Consider the following 15,974-nt stretch of genomic DNA (forward strand, 5'->3'; position numbering starts at 1 on the left):
ATAGGAAAAGTAGGTTGGGCCACTAACAGCCAATCAGATTTCATCCATTGAATTTTATTGGTTTAAGTTTAAAATGCTGTCATTCTCAAACTATTTATGCCAGGGTGCCCACTGTTTGTCACTGGGTGACTTCGACTCAAGGTTAGAAAAAGTGGGCGGAACCACCAATCACAATTCACCTATTGACTTTTATTGGTTTAAATTTTAATTGCTGCCGTTCTTTAACTATTAATCCTAGGGTCCCTAAACTTCGCAGAGTTAGTCACTGGGTAACTGCAGTTCCAGGTTAGAGAAAGGGGGTGGAGCCACCAACCGCCAATCAGATGTTGTTGACTTTCAGTGGGGAAATTTAAGTTTCTGCCATTCAGATACTATTAAAACCAGGATCCCCAAACTTTGCACAGTGGTTTTTACTGTATAACTGTGGTCCAAGAAAGTGGGCAGAGCCCATTCAGTGACTTCATGTTTTTCAACCCAACATGAAGTTTGTTCTCAAACTTCCCTTTCTAGTTAAAATCTGATCTTTCTCTGAACCACAGTTACCTGGTGAGGAGCTCTGCAAAATTTGGGGACCTTAGTATTAATATTTAAAGAATGGCAGCAGTTTAAATTTAAACATATGAAGTCTATAGGTGAAATTGGACTGGCCCCGCCCACTTTTTTTAAACTTGGAATGTAGTCACTCAGTGACAAACTGAGCAAAGTTTGGGGATCCTGACATTAAACATGTGAGAATGGCAGCAGTTAAAAATTCCCCACTAAAAAGTATGAAAGAAATGTGATTGGCTTTTGGTGGCCCCGCCCACTTTTTCTAACCTTTTGGTGGCCCGCATACTTTTTCTAACCTCGAGTATAAAGTCACCCAGTGACTGTGCAAAGTTTGGGAACCCTGGCATCAAACCAATAAAATTCAATAGGTAAAATCTGGCTGTTGGTGGCTCCGCCCACTTTTAAAAACTAAAGCTGCAGTACCTTATTGATCATCTGTGAAAAGTTTGGGGACCCTGGTGTTAATACTGTGAGAATGCTAGCAGGTTGAATTTCCCCACTGAAAGTTAAATGGTAAAATCTGATTGGCTGTTGATGGCTCCGCCCAATTTAAAAAAAAAAAACAAAAAAAAAAAACTTGAATGCGTAGTCACCCAGTGACTGACTGTGCAAAGTTTGGGAACTTTGGCATCAAACCAATAAAAATCAATAGGTGAAATCTGATTGGCTGTTAGTGGATCCACCCACTTTTTCTAACCTTATACTGCAGTTACCTGGTACCTAACACCCTGCAAAGTGTGGGGACCCTGGTGTTATTACTGTGAGAATGTTGAATTTTCACCAAGTCAATAGATAAAATATGATTGGCTATTCACAGCTCCGCCCACTTTTGGGTATCCAACAATCATCATATTTTCATTCAGGCTGACCCCATGAATATGTGATTCAAGTCTGGGGAGTGTAGCCTCAAAGCTGTAAGATTAGGAGCAGTTTCAATTCCCCCATAAAAGTCAATAGGTGAAATTTGATTGGCTGTTGTTGGCTCCTCCCACTTTGGGGTCATCCAACAAATGTCAATGTTTCATTCGGGGTGAAACCATTATAATGTTATGTTAGTGTGGCAGCAGTTTGAAAATCTTCCCTGGCAAAGTCAATGGGAAAATTGGGGTGTTCGGATCGGCGCCACAAAGATGGGGGCGGGATTGCTTAGAAAAAAAAAAAGCAACCTGCTCCACTATAGGGCAACGAAGTGTAAAGACTTTGGTTGTTGTACCCCCTAAAACTGTAGGAGAAGTAGCGTTTAGAAAATGGGGGCGCTAAGAATAATAAGTAGGAAAAAATGGAAGAATAAGCTAAAGTCGAAGAACAGTATGTTGGGTTTTTCAACCCAACATAATAAATAAGTTACAAATAGGGGTGCCCAAACTTCTGCTTTCAACTGTATTCAAATATGCCCTAAAAATTTCTCAGGGAGGACCAGAAAAAGTGTCATAAAACTCCAGCTAACAAACCAAAATTTGTTGAAGAGTCCCACACAGTGGAAGGTCTTCCATTCAGCGTATGGGATTCAGTGCACTTATGTAAAATGGTATATTTGCCTAAATTCCTGTATGTCATGCAAAATCCACCAATATTGCTGACCTCTCAAATTTTCAACCACATTGACTCCATTCTTTTCCCTTTTGTTTGGGCCTGGAAACTACTCAGTGTATACAGGAAAACGTTAATGGCCCCACAAGAGAAAGGGGAATTTAGCCCTACCATATCTCCACTTTTACTACTATGCAGCACAGCTAATGTTCATACATAACTGGCTTAACCCCAATGACGACAACCCCCTCACAGGCCTACGTCCCAACTGTCCAGGATCCATGGAGGTCTCCTGAAACAGACCATACAGGAAAACCGGGGGTTACCTCCAGAACTACCCCCTGTTTTGAAAACTCTACAAAAGATATGGTCACTAGCCACTACATTGACTACTATGGCCATCCCCCACCTTCACCCCGCTCTCCCTTTTGGAGAATTTCTAATTTTAAACATCTCCAGCACATACCAGACTTCCATAATTGGCCCAGGCATGGGGTCCATCATTGACCATACCTCCTGATTGATGGCACATTCCCAACTCTGGATCAGTTAAAGGAAAAAATTAAACCAGCCATCCCTCATAACAAATATCGTTACCTCCAACTGCAACAAGCATTGGAGATACAAGCTTGTGCCTGACCTGTATAAGAAGCTCATAGAAACTCTAGGGGCACACTTTGAGACAGCCAAACACAAATGGGAGGGTGATATTCCTCAATTAGATGACGTTAAGTGGGAGGATGCAACAAATGACCTGTACAGCTACCTGATTTCCACAAGAGACAGGATTATTCAGTTTGGAATTACACCACTGAGGTTACAACAAGGGACAGAAACCCTACCATCTCCTGCCCCAAATGCCAGGCCCCTGACACTTTTTTTTTCTACCTAATACCTATTATGGGCATGCCCCACAATTCATATATATATATCTATATATATATATATATATATATATAAACTTCATTAAATATTCTGTCTCAAGCTGTAGGCATAGTGCCTATGGTGTCTCCGTTTATTGCTTGTACAATTATTGTCAGTCTCAACTACAGCAATTCTGGCCTTTACTCACACACTGTAATGTCAAACCACTGTTTGTTATGTTGTTGAAACCAAATAAAATAAAAAAAAAAAACACACAACACAGAAACCCATAAAATACCCATTACAGTAATCTGTTCCTTCAAAAAGAGTGAAAATATGTTATATACTGATATCCAGCTACAAAACTGTTCTTCTCTTTTTGCATCATTTGGGGAGCAGGGACTAAAACATTAATGTTACAAATTGTAAAAACTCCACAGTTTACAGACAGCATGCAGGAACCATCTTAACCCAATGCATTGCACTGTGATGTTATTTTCCTTATTGACATCACGTATGCAGGGAATTATCGGATTTGGAGGATGCAGGCTAAAGGCAGGCAGTGGACAGTCAATTACTGTTACATTTTGAGTCTCAAAGTAGTCAGCCAGATCAGCAAGAGAACAGGGGGCTATGTTTAGGTAACTGTTCCAAACTATATTATTAAATCAAAGATCATGAAAAGGCTGCATATTTTTAATAGAAGTGTATTGCAAAGTTGCCTGAAATTATGTTTACTTTTCAAAAAGCTAAAGCTGTGTTTGGGTAGAGTTAATCTTCAACCAATGCAAAATAACAATATACTCTAAAACAATGAAAATGGATAAACCCTGGAGCAGAAAAAATACCTGACAAGAATTTATACTTACAATATAATTCAGTCTGTGCTTGAAGCTTTTGAGATGTTGCATTATGCAATAGAGTGGTCCTTTCTTTAGACAAAGATTACACTGAAAAGCGGTCTCGGACCTAACATCTGAATTCATTTGTACAATATACTGTAAACCTAAACATAAAAGGTAATAGTTTAGGTACCTGTACAAGATTTAATTTCTTAAGCTTGAAAGAAAAGCATAAAACAAAAATAAGCAATTTTAAAGTAAAATTGTCTTAAACAATAAATCAGCTTTGAAGAAGCAACCCTATATTACACAATCACATATTAACCTTTCTGCTGCCAACAGCGTATGGCATTTGTGACTGCAGAAATATACGTTATCTGCCAACCACGCATGCCTGAGTATGCAGAGTTCTGAACAATGACAGCCCCCTGTGCAACGAGCCAGGGGGGCTGTCATGTCGGTCCTGCGATGCGGTCAACGCAAGACCAACCTCCTCTGCTACTCCTTCCCTCCAGTGACGCCCACTCACTTCCTGCTGCCTGATGAGTTATGCACACTGACCCTCCAGAAGACTCCAGGACCCCTCCATGTGATAATTGTGTCCTTCTACCTCCAGGACATGTTGCTTTTATTTGCCTTAATACACACATTTAGACACACTTACATACATTTACATGCATTTACAAACATATAGCACACAATTTAGAACAGTTTGTTTTTTTTGTTTCTTTTTATTTTGCACGTTTTAGCACACTTATTTACACATTTACACACTGACAACTTTTAGATGTGTACATACATGTATATCTTAGAAGAAAACATCTCTCGAAGCACCACAACCGCCAGAGAACAGGCTTTCTGGGTTTTTAAAAGGATGTGAATAAAGATCGGATTTTATTTATTCTCTGGCGGTTGTGGCGCTTCAAGAGCCGTTTTATTCTAAGTTTTGCTCCCTTGGGCTACGAATTCGGGGCTCCAAGCACCCGAACCAGACTGCAGCGTCGGTGAGTTCCTTGACTATTCTGATTTCCAGTGTCGGGGTGCTGGCTCTTAGCGGAGGACCTGGGGTTTATATACACCGAAGTCAATATCTACCTTAGGTAAATTTTGGGAACTGGCCGTGTATTTATTAATGTAGTTTTGATACGATTGGATCAGTATACCTCATATACAACCTTTATTTCAATAAGTAAGTGTGTATGTGGATATTTACATACATGTATGCACAAACACTTTTATTAACCCTTTTAGTGCCACAGGACGTAGAATCTATGTCCTGTGTATCAAAGTACCTAAGTACCACAGGACGTAGATTCTACTTCCGGATTTGGGAGCGGAGGAGCGGCTCCCCACTCGTTCCCCAGCCCCTAGGCAACGAGCACAGGTGGGGAACAAGTGGCCCCTGGGGCGCGATCGCCCAGGGGCCCCATAGCACATACCTGCCATCCACGTGGCTTTCCCCTGCAGTGCCTCTGCCTTCTCCAGCTTCCCCCTCTGGCCCCCCTCCTTTCTGCACCGCGCCCTCACATGGGCTGCTGCTGTGCCTGCTCGTGTCTCTTCTGCAGATCCTCAGCTTCTAGACCCCAAGTAAGTGCCAAATACACACACAAACACACACTTATTACACTAATACACACTTATACTTACACACACACACATACATTTTTGGGGGTGGTTTCACACATTCACAGCACTTACAGCACTCACACTTACTTGTACACACACAAAACACATTTTACCTAGTGTCTACTACATTTTCTGTGATTTTGGTGCATTTTTAGGTATTTTATTGCATTTTTAGCCATTTTATTGCATTTTCAGTAATGCATAGTTGTTGTTTGCTTGACTTTGTCTGTAAAACTTATTTGCCCAAGCCAAAATACTCAAACTGTTATTCTGACCGCAGATATTAGGCAAAAAAAAAAAAAAATGATTTTAGTGATTTTTTTTTATTTTTAGCAATTTTATTGCATTTCACATAAAAATAAGGTCCACTTTCTGAGCCCATGCCCTGGAGTATACAGATGCACAGGGTGTTTAATGTGCAGTAGTCTCATTGTGGGTATGTACTATTACTTGTCTTCGAATCTGGACATTTTGTCTGCTGTATTTCAATTTGGCATCCTCTGTACCCCACATAGTTTTGTAAATCTATGCATATTGGGCATCAAACTGTTCAGTAAACTCCTGGCGTACATATTTAGAATGTTTTATGTTGATACGTTACAAAATGTGGGGGTACATAATGTGGTAAAATGCAAGGTTTGTGACGATTTTCAGAAATGTCATAAAAACCGTTCTGTTTAGCATAGCTTTGTAGTTTGGTAGTTTGCAAAAGATACAAAACATATATTTACCCATTTTTGTTTTGTCAGAATGTGTACTTTCGGAAAATGTATAGTTTTCTAGGGTCTCCGTACTGTTAGGGGGTCTTATGGCACATAATGCACATGCCGGGTCTCTAAATGCCAGATACATTGGTGATCCTATGCACAATGGGCATCAAACTGTTCAGTGGACCCTTGGCTTTCATATTTAGGATGTGTTTTCTTGGTACCTAATATTATGTGGGAGATATGATGCTTGAAAGTGGAAGATTTGAGGCGATTTTTTAGAATTTTCTTAATTTTTTATAGAAAATGCTAAATTCAGTAAAGCAAAAGTCCAGTATTCCAGTACAGCTACCTCATTCAAGCAGGCTATCGCTCCTGTTGTAGCACTAATTGCATGTAGACATCATATAAGGTAATGGAGGACACCTGACACTGCAGGGCTTTGCTGCAATTAGTGTTTTAATAGTGTGTTCCACTACATGTTTCGGGCAAAGCCCTTTTTCAAGTGAACACCATAACATCTGAACAAAAAAACATTTAAGTGGTTACAAGACCCAAGTCCAACCTCCCCCATCACCGCATTGGTTCCAAGCAGTCCAAAGGAAGGGGTTACTGCTCCAGGGCACTCAGTTAGGAGCCTGACCCCAAGGAAATTTTTTAAAGTCCAAAGTTATTTTTTATACATGGCCCAGGAACTACCAAGTAAATTGGTCTTCCACCATAGTGTAACTGTAAAAGAAAAACAAATTCCGGGTACAAGCACAAAACATATACTGCGCATCTTAACTGATACCTATTTTCTACTTGGGTGTCTTACCACATGCTGACCAAGTCTCACTAGGGCAGTTCATTTATATCTGTAAAAGAACAGAGGTTACCATTAGGTGTATAGTTTACAGAAAACATTTTACACTCCATGCATCATTTAAACCATTAGGCGCTAAACTGTTCAGTTTTTTTATCCATACTGCCTCCTTTTGCAAGAGTAGTTTTGTTATATTCCCCCCCCCCCTTGAGGGGTACTTAACTACCTCTAGCACCATCCAGCGCAGTTGCGATTGGTTAAGTTTTACCTGGTGGAAATGTCTGGACACAGCTGTATCGCTGGCGGAACCTTCTTTAAAATTTCTAATGTCCCCCTTATGTTCCTTTATCCTGGTCTTGACAGGTCTATTAGTTTGGCCAACATACACCTTGCCGCAGGGGCATTTGATCATATAGATCACACTCTTTGTATCGCATGTTGAAAAATGCTTTAATTTTATAGGGTAACCTTTTGTTGGATGGTTAAACTTGTCACCCTTAATTACCCCAGAGCAGCAAACGCAATTAAGACATGGTGCTGTGCCGCACTTCAGGGTACCCAGGAATAGCTGCCAATATTGGCCAGTACTGCTTAACCAAAGTGTCCAGTTTTTTACTAGCCTCACAGTATTTGCTCACAAAAATGGGTTGCGGTGTAGTTTCTCTACATATTTTAGGTTTTTCTAGTAGGGTGTCCCTTGGTATTTTTTGCACCTCCTCTGCTACTTGTATGAGTTTATGCTTATTGTAGCCTTTTTCTTTGAAACGGCCTATCAGCTCCTTAGCTGCTGTCTTATATTTTTTATCTTCGGATGTTATTCTGCGTGCCCGCATAAATTGACCTTTGGGGATGGCAGTGATAACCCTGGGGTTATGGAAGCTCTTTACAGTTAACAGGTTATTCCTGTCCGTTGGCTTTCTAAACAGGCCTGTGGAAATCTGACCATTCTCAATAGCCAGTAGCACATCAAGGATGTTTAGCTTAGTCCCCCCAATTTCATAAGTAAACTTTATAGTGGGGTGCTTTAAATTTGCTTCCCTCACCATTTCTTGGAATTGTTCTTTTGTTCCATTCCAAATTACTAGCACATCATCCACATAGCGCAGATATGATTTTATACAACCACTGAATCGATGTGCCATGAAATATTTCTGCTCAAGGGTGTATACAAAGATGTTAGCAAATGAAGGCGCTACTGAAGAACCCATTGACGTCCCTTGCTTTTGCCAGAAATACTTTCCATTAAACCTGAAATAGTTTTTACCCAACACTAGGCTGAGGCAATCAATTAGAAAATAGACCATCTGGTGTGGAATATTTGTCTTATAGGGCTTCTTCCACATACCTAATCCCCTCCTCTTGTGGTATATGGGCCGCCAGTTGGACAGCACTGGTTTAAATGATGCATGGAGTGTAAAATGTTTTCTGTAAACTATACACCTCTAATGGTAACCTCTGTTCTTTTACAGATATAAATGAACTGCCCTAGTGAGACTTTGCCAGCATGTGGTAAGACACCCAAGTAGAAAATAGGTATCAGTTAAGATGGGCAGTATATGTATTGTGCTTGTACCCGGAATTTGTTTTTCTTTTACAGTTACACTATGGTGGAAGACCAATTTACTTGGTAGTTCCTGGGCCATGTATAAAAAATAACTTTGGACTTTAAAAAATTTCCTTGGGGTCAGGCTCCTAACTGAGTGCCCTGGAGCAGTAACCCCTCCCTTTGGACTGCTTGGAACCAATGCGGTGATGGGGGAGGTTGGACTTGGGTCTTGTAGCCACTTAAATGTTTTTTTGTTCAGATGTTATGTTGTTCACTTGAAAAAGGGCTTTGCCCGAAACATGTAGTGGAACACACTATTAAAACACTAATTGCAGCAAAGCCCTGCAGTGTCAGGTGTCCTCCATTACCTTATATGATGTCTAAATTCAGTAAAGCATTGCCGTTTGGTACTTAGGAGTTGGAAGACATAGTTACCCATTTTGGATTCGTCAGAATGTGTACTTTTAAAAATATTAGTTTCCTGGGGTAAACCTAATGTTCCAGGATTTTTGGCATTGGAATTTAAAGTATGCTGTATTCTGCTGTAATGCTTTGAAAATGTAGTAATTTACTGCTGGGAGTTTTTGATCTATAAAAGTCAGAAATCTCAATAAAACTATACATATCAGGTATTGGCACGTTCGGGAGACATGAGGCTTTCCAAATCAGTTGAATTTTTGTCCACAAAATAAAATATGTTTCTGGTATAAATCCCCATATCATGAAAAATAGCATTTTTTCTTTTGTATTTCAAGCTCTAAATCTTGTTCCAGAAGTGGAAATAACAAAACTCAACAAAGGCAAAGGCAGATTTGGAAAGCTCAGGTTCTCCTGAAAAAACAATATATAGTTTGCCTACCTAAACGTAACCCTTCCCCCAGTAAAAGCCCCTAAATTGAGAGAGCACAGAATGTTTACAAAATGTCTGGCACTGAGGGGAACTGAAATGTCAAATTCTGCTGGCACTTAAAGGGTTAAAAGTATTATTTTGTTGCTTCATTGATTTGCACAATTTTTGTGGTTTTATTGCATTTTTATCCCTGTATTAGTGTTCCTGATCTGTTTTTAAAAAGCATAGCATTGCCATGTGGTACTTTGGTGTAGAAAATATTTACTTATTTTGAATTCATCAGAATGTGTACTTTACAAAAATATATGGTTTTCTGGGGATCTCTGAATAGTTAGGGGAGTTAGCCGAGTTGGCAGGCAACAAATCCATGTGCATTATTTTCATTTTGGGGTCAGCAAATACCACAGACTTTGGTATATCTAAGCATATTGGGCATAAAACGGTTCCGTAGACCGTAGGTGTTCTTATTTGGGGTGATTTGCCTTTGTATGCAAGAAATTGTGTGAGATAAAAGCTGCAAATTGCAACATTTTTAAGCGATTTTGTCTGAAATGTCAAAAAAACAAAAACTTTAGGAAAGCTTTGCAGATTGGTACTTTGGTGTAGAAAGGACTCTTTGCACATTCTGACAAATCTAACATGGGTACTTTCCAAAAATATATGGTTTTCTGGGTTTTTCTGTATAGTTGAGGCACCCAAATGAAAATAGTGCATATGAATGTTCTCAGCTGTCAAGTCAGTTTCTACAAAAAAAAAAATCCCAATGACTGTGTATTATGTGCCGTAAGTCCCCCTGTCTTATGTTCACATTGGGGCCCCTACATGCCACATACTTAGGTAGACCTATATATATTGTGTATCAAACTGTTCAGTGGACCCCTGGCATTCATATTTAGGGTGTTTTATCTGGTTACTTTGTGACCTGTAGGAGATAAGATACAATAGGCTGGAAGCTTTGAAGTGATGTTTCAAAAAATTCACAAATTTTGATAAAAAATAATTTTAGGAAAGCATTGCAATTGGCAGTTTGGAGTAGACAGATAGTTCTACCTATTCAGGATTCCCCAGACTCTGCTCTTTCCAAAAGTGTATAATTTTCTGGGATAAACCTTCTGTTAGTGGAATTTTTGGCCTTGAAATCTAACATATGCAGCTTTCTGGAACAGTGCTTTGGAAATTTGGTAGTGTACTGCTGGGAGTTTTTGACCTATACAAGTGAGAATTCTCCATAAAACTATATATATTTTGGTACTGGCACGTTCAGAAGACATGGTATATTCCAAATTAGTTGTATTTTCGTGCATAAAATAATTTTTGTTTCTAGAATGTGTGTTTATATTATGAAAAATATGATATTGCTTTCATTTGTAGACATTTAGAAGCCTATATCTTGTTACAGAATTGGAATTACACAAAATTCTACCATATTTTGAAAGATTTGAAAGAGGTTGTTCTGAAAAAAAACAATATATTGTTTTCCTTGTTAAACTAAAAGTCCCCCTAAGGAAAAGCTCCTAAATTGAAACAGTGCAAAATGTTAAGAAACTGTCTGGCAATACAAGTTCCGCTTTGACCAAAACAGCTGGCAGTAAAAGGGTTAAATGCCTGCAGGCCTGAATTTGTGGGCAGGTCACAAAGGCCCAGGCCTAAGGCTGCAAAGATCTGGGGGTGGCATGCTGCATCTAAATTGGGGACTGTGCAAGAGATTTTAAAAGCTATTTTAAGCTCCCACCTGCTCAGTCCCCAGTTTTGGCAATAGGAGGAACTGCAGGGGGAAAGTAAGTTAAGCAAAGAAAGATCTAGCAGTTGTAGAAGCAATTTTGCCATTGACTTCAACATAATCTCGACAAGTGTATTTTTGCATTCTGATTTGTCATGCTTTTGTCGTAAGATTAATTATTTTTTTTTTTTATAGCAAGAAAATAGTATTCTGACATCAAAAACCCAAACTGAAAAATCCCCAGGCGTGCCATTACGCTTTACAGTATATGCTGACTTACCAATTAATGGCTCTTTCCTTTTTCGACATAAAACATAATCTTCAAGGTTGATATACTTGTCCAAAGAACTTTTGTCTAAAACATAATTAAGCCAGCATACATTTTAAATGTTTTAATGGACAATCTACTAGAATTAAAATAAAATGAAGCAAAATTAAAAAAATATTTATTTCATAATTATCCTTTATCTATATAATGCTAACTTACTGTGCAGCACTTTAACATCATTTACATCAGACCCGTCCTGGTGGAGCTTACAATCTAAGTACTCTATTACATTTACATACACTATGGTCAGTTTTACCAGGATCCAACTCCAGTGCAAACAAGGCAGCAATATGTCTCATCTTAGAATGGGGTACAAGTTAAAAGTTGTACAAAAAAACCATAAGTGGGTGAAAACAAGGTTTAAATAAATAAATATAAGGAAACTGCAAAAATATAGTTTAAGATAAAAGTAATGAGTGTATCACTTTCAATGAATGATGACCAACTCTACAACAAGGATTTAAGATTTTTTTTTTTTTTTTGTTCACGTCACCATTGGTTCAACAAATCAATATCATCATGTTGTAGTTCCACTTATATTTAAGCAAGCAAATAATTGCTTACCACAAATCTCACGCTTACTGGGCTTAGAGACTATGCTAAGCTTCTAAAAATATCTATATCTAAAATCTTGGACACAAACAAGATGAACTTTATTGTGTGGTGTGTACTGCTTCAAGAAAACTTTACCGGGCCCTTGGAATAAGCTAACAAGTGAAGGTTAACACTGTAATCCCCACTGACGATCCTGCTAATCAGTGTGGTCCAGACTCTCACTCAATAAGGGTTAATTTCTGGTACCAGTATTAAATGTATGTTTACCAATGCAAGGAGTCTGACTGGTAAAATGGGATAGCTGGAGGTACTGGCATTGGTGCGGAAATATGATGTGATTGGTGTTGTTGAAACTTGGTTGAATGAGTCTCATGACTGGACAGTTAACATTGGGGGTTATTCATTGTTTCAGAGGGACAGGGGCAATAGAAAAGGAGGAGGAGTGTGTCTGTTTGCTAAGCAAGAATTAAAAGCAAATATTAAAGAGGAAGTGATGGAGGTAACAGAGGGAGCAGAATCCTTATGGGTTGAGCTTCTCACAGATAGTAAAAAATCTACCAAACTAATTGTAGGGGTATGCTATAGACCCCCTAATGTAAGTGAGGAGGAGGAGGCTCGGCTCCTGTTGCAAATAGAAAAGGCTGCTAGTTTGGGGCAAGTGATTATAATGGGGGATTTTAATTATCCTGATATTGACTGGAGCCATAGTACTGCCAGGACAGTAAATGGGAACAAGTTTATAAACTTGCTGCATGACAACTTTATGTCACAGGTTGTTGAGGAGACAACCAGGAACCATGCTATATTGGATTTAGTGATCTCTAATGACCCAGAACGTATAACAAATGTGCAAGTGGTTGAACCCCTGGGTAATAGTGACCATAATGTTATTTCATTTGATGTTTGGTGCAGGAAACAAATTTACACTGGGGCAACAAAGACACTGAATTTTAGGAAGGCAAATTTTAGCTCCTTAAGGACAGCGCTTTAGGGTATAGATAAGGCCTTATGTTTTCTGATAAACACACAGAGCAGAAATGGTCGTCATTTAAAATTATATTAAATCATTACTGTTCTCAATTTATTCCATTAATAAGAAAAACTAGAAGTGTTAAGAATCACCCTATGTGGCTTAACTCTGAGGTAAAGAAGTTAATAGGGAAAAAAAGGAAAGCTTTTTAAGACATAGAAGTCAGAGGGGACAGTAGCTGCGTTTAATGAATATAAACACTATAACAAGTGTTGTAAAACAGCAATCCGGAAGGCAAAGATAGAAAATGAGAAGTGCATCGCGGCAGAGGCCGAGACTTAACCCCAAAAAGGTTTTAAGTATATTATTAGTACCCCACAAACGACTGCTTTCTAAACTAAGGTCTATTGATCTTAGTGAAGTCGTTTGCACATGGATAGAAAGCTGGCTACAGGATCGGGTACAGAGGGTGGTTGTTAATGGTAAAGTCTCTACTTGGAATAAGGTTCTCAGTGGGGTCCCTCAGGGTTCTGTACTGGGTCCAATTTTGTTTAACTTGTTCATAAATGACTTAGGGGAGGGTATTATAAGTAATGTATCCGTGTTTGCAGATGACACAAAACTCTGCAGAAGAAGAGAAGGACCTTGGAGTCCTTGTACATAATAAACTTGGCTGTAGCAAGCAATGCCAGGCAGCAGCTGCAAGGGCAAACAAGGTTTTGAGCTGTATTAAAAGGGGTATAGATTCACGGGATGAGGGGGTTATTCTTCCCCTTTACAGAGCGCTGGTAAGGCCCCATCTGGAATATGTTGTTCAGTTCTGGTCTCCAGTGCTCAAATGGGACATGACTGAGTTAGGGAGGGTCCAGAGAAGGGCAACTAAGTTGGTAAAGGGTATGGAAAGTCTCAGTTATGAAGAAAGACTGGCCAAGTTGGGTCTGTTTACACTGGAGAAGAGGCGCTTAAGAGGTGACATGATAACTATGTATAAATATATAAGGGGATGATATAATAACCTTTCTAATGTTTTATTTACCAGTAGGTCCTTCCAACGGACACGAGGGCACCCACTCAATTTAGAAAAAGGGAGGTTTTGTTTAAATATTCAGAAAGGATTTTTTACTGAGAGCCGTGAAGTTGTGGAATTCCCTCCCCGAATCAGTTGTACTGGCTGATACATTATATAACTTTAAGAAGGGGCTGGATGGATTCTTAGCAAGTGAGGGAATACAGGGTTATGGGAGATAGCTCTTAGTACAAGTTGATCCAGGGACTGGTCCGATTGCCATCTTGGAGTCAGGAAGGAATTTTTTCCCCTCTGCGGCAAATTAGAGAGGCTTCAGATGGGGTTTTTTGCCTTCCTCTGGATCAACTAGAAGTTAGGCAGGTTATATATAGGCATTATGGTTGAACGTGATGGACGTATGTCTTTTTTCAACCCAACTTACTATGTTACTATGTAAGTATCTAAGTGTACCCAGTTCCCAGCAAAATGATGCTTGGGTCAAATGTGCTTCCACAAACACAAAACACAATTTTATTTTATTAAGCAAAAAATGCTTTATTAAAGTATTTACGTGTGCAATAGTTAAATTTGGTTGTGCAAGATATTGTCCTTTTATTATATTCATGTGAATTGATCTTTTGGTTACCAATCATATCAATCTGCATTAAACAAACATATAAACAAACTCTCACCATTATTAAAAAGACAGTTGATTAAAAAGAAAATTAGATAAGCAGGCAAATTAAAAATTGTAATTTTCATAACTGTAGTCATTCTTTCCAAATGAAGCAAAATTGTACTGGGAAGGACTGAACTGAGAATGATTTAAGGACCTGTATATAGGGATGGACCAAACCCAGTTTTTCGGTTCGGCCGAACCCCCGAATCTATTGTAAGGGATTCATACGAATGCCAAACCGAAGTTAAAAGTTGGATGGCGAAAAATTTTCCACTTCCGTGTTCATGCGGCAACATTTAACCCTTCCAAAATCTAATTAGCATATGCTAATTATAATTCAAATTCGGTTCGGCCAGTACCATGGCTTCAGCCGAATCTGTACCCTGCCGAAAAAGCCAGAATCTGGCGAATACCAAACCAAATCCTGGATTCGGTGAATCCCTACTTGTAGCTCAGAGGCTACTTAACCAAATATATTGCTGTTTTTTATTAAAAGGGCATTAACAAAGGATGGAAAAATAATTTTGCCTCTATATAAATCCCTGGTAAGGCCTCACCTTGAGCATGCAATGCCATTTTGGGCCTCAGTCCTTAAAAAGGATATAAAAGAGATGGAAAGAGTGCAGGGAATTGCAAATTAAATGATAAGAGGAATGGTACAATAAAACTTGCTGCTTTCTTTTTTGAAGAAGAATCGAACCTGCTATAGGACATGACTGTTCATTACAATTACATTAGAGGACATCATAGACATACAGAAGGGGGCCCATCCATCAATAGTTATACTATCAAATGGATCTAGTAAAATGGAAGCCTTCATTAAAGGGTACCCCAGCAGTGTAGATAGATGAAAAATAACAGTATAACATTTCTGCCTTTTCCCTACTTAACCAAATAATCTCCCTCTGATACTAAGGGGGACACACCTTTGTGCTTTTTTATATATAACTAAATATACATCATTATAGTAAGTTAGGTTGAAAAAAGACATACATCCATCACGTTCAACCATAATGCCTATATACAGTGGCTTGCAAAAGTATTCGGCCCCCTTGAACTTTTCCACATTTTGTCACATTACAGACACAACCTGAATCAATTTTATTGGAATTTCACATGAAAGACCAATACAAAGTGGTGTACACGTGAGAAATGGAAGAAAAATCATACATGATTCCAAACATTTTTTACAAATAAATAACTGCAAAGTGGGGTGTGCGTAATTATTCAGCCCCCTTTGGTCTGAGTGCAGTCAGTTGCCCATAGACATTGCCTGATGGGTGCTAACGACTAAATAGAGTGCACCTTTGTGTAATCTAATGTCAGTACAAATAAAAGCTGCTCTGTGACAGCCTCAAAGGTTGTCTAAGAGAATATTGGGAGCAACAACACCATGA

General features: G+C 39.0%; 1 protein-coding gene across 12 annotated transcripts in view; it reads right to left on the reverse strand.

The window, feature by feature from the left end:
- LOC100145148 (uncharacterized) overlaps nt 1–15,974 on the reverse strand; it is a 118,125-nt gene that overhangs the window by 82,706 nt on the left and 19,445 nt on the right. For 8 of the 12 annotated variants that reach the window (XM_012964283.3, XM_031903224.1, XM_012964281.3 and 5 more), the window contains 2 exon segments: nt 11,320–11,394; nt 3,813–3,949 (listed from right to left, as the gene is read on the reverse strand). In XM_012964283.3, coding sequence (XP_012819737.1) covers nt 3,813–3,949; nt 11,320–11,394 — 212 coding nt within the window. 12 annotated transcript variants of the gene reach the window in all.

Source organism: Xenopus tropicalis, chromosome 6, assembly GCF_000004195.4.
Source record: "Xenopus tropicalis strain Nigerian chromosome 6, UCB_Xtro_10.0, whole genome shotgun sequence".
Lineage (NCBI taxonomy): Eukaryota > Metazoa > Chordata > Amphibia > Anura > Pipidae > Xenopus > Xenopus tropicalis.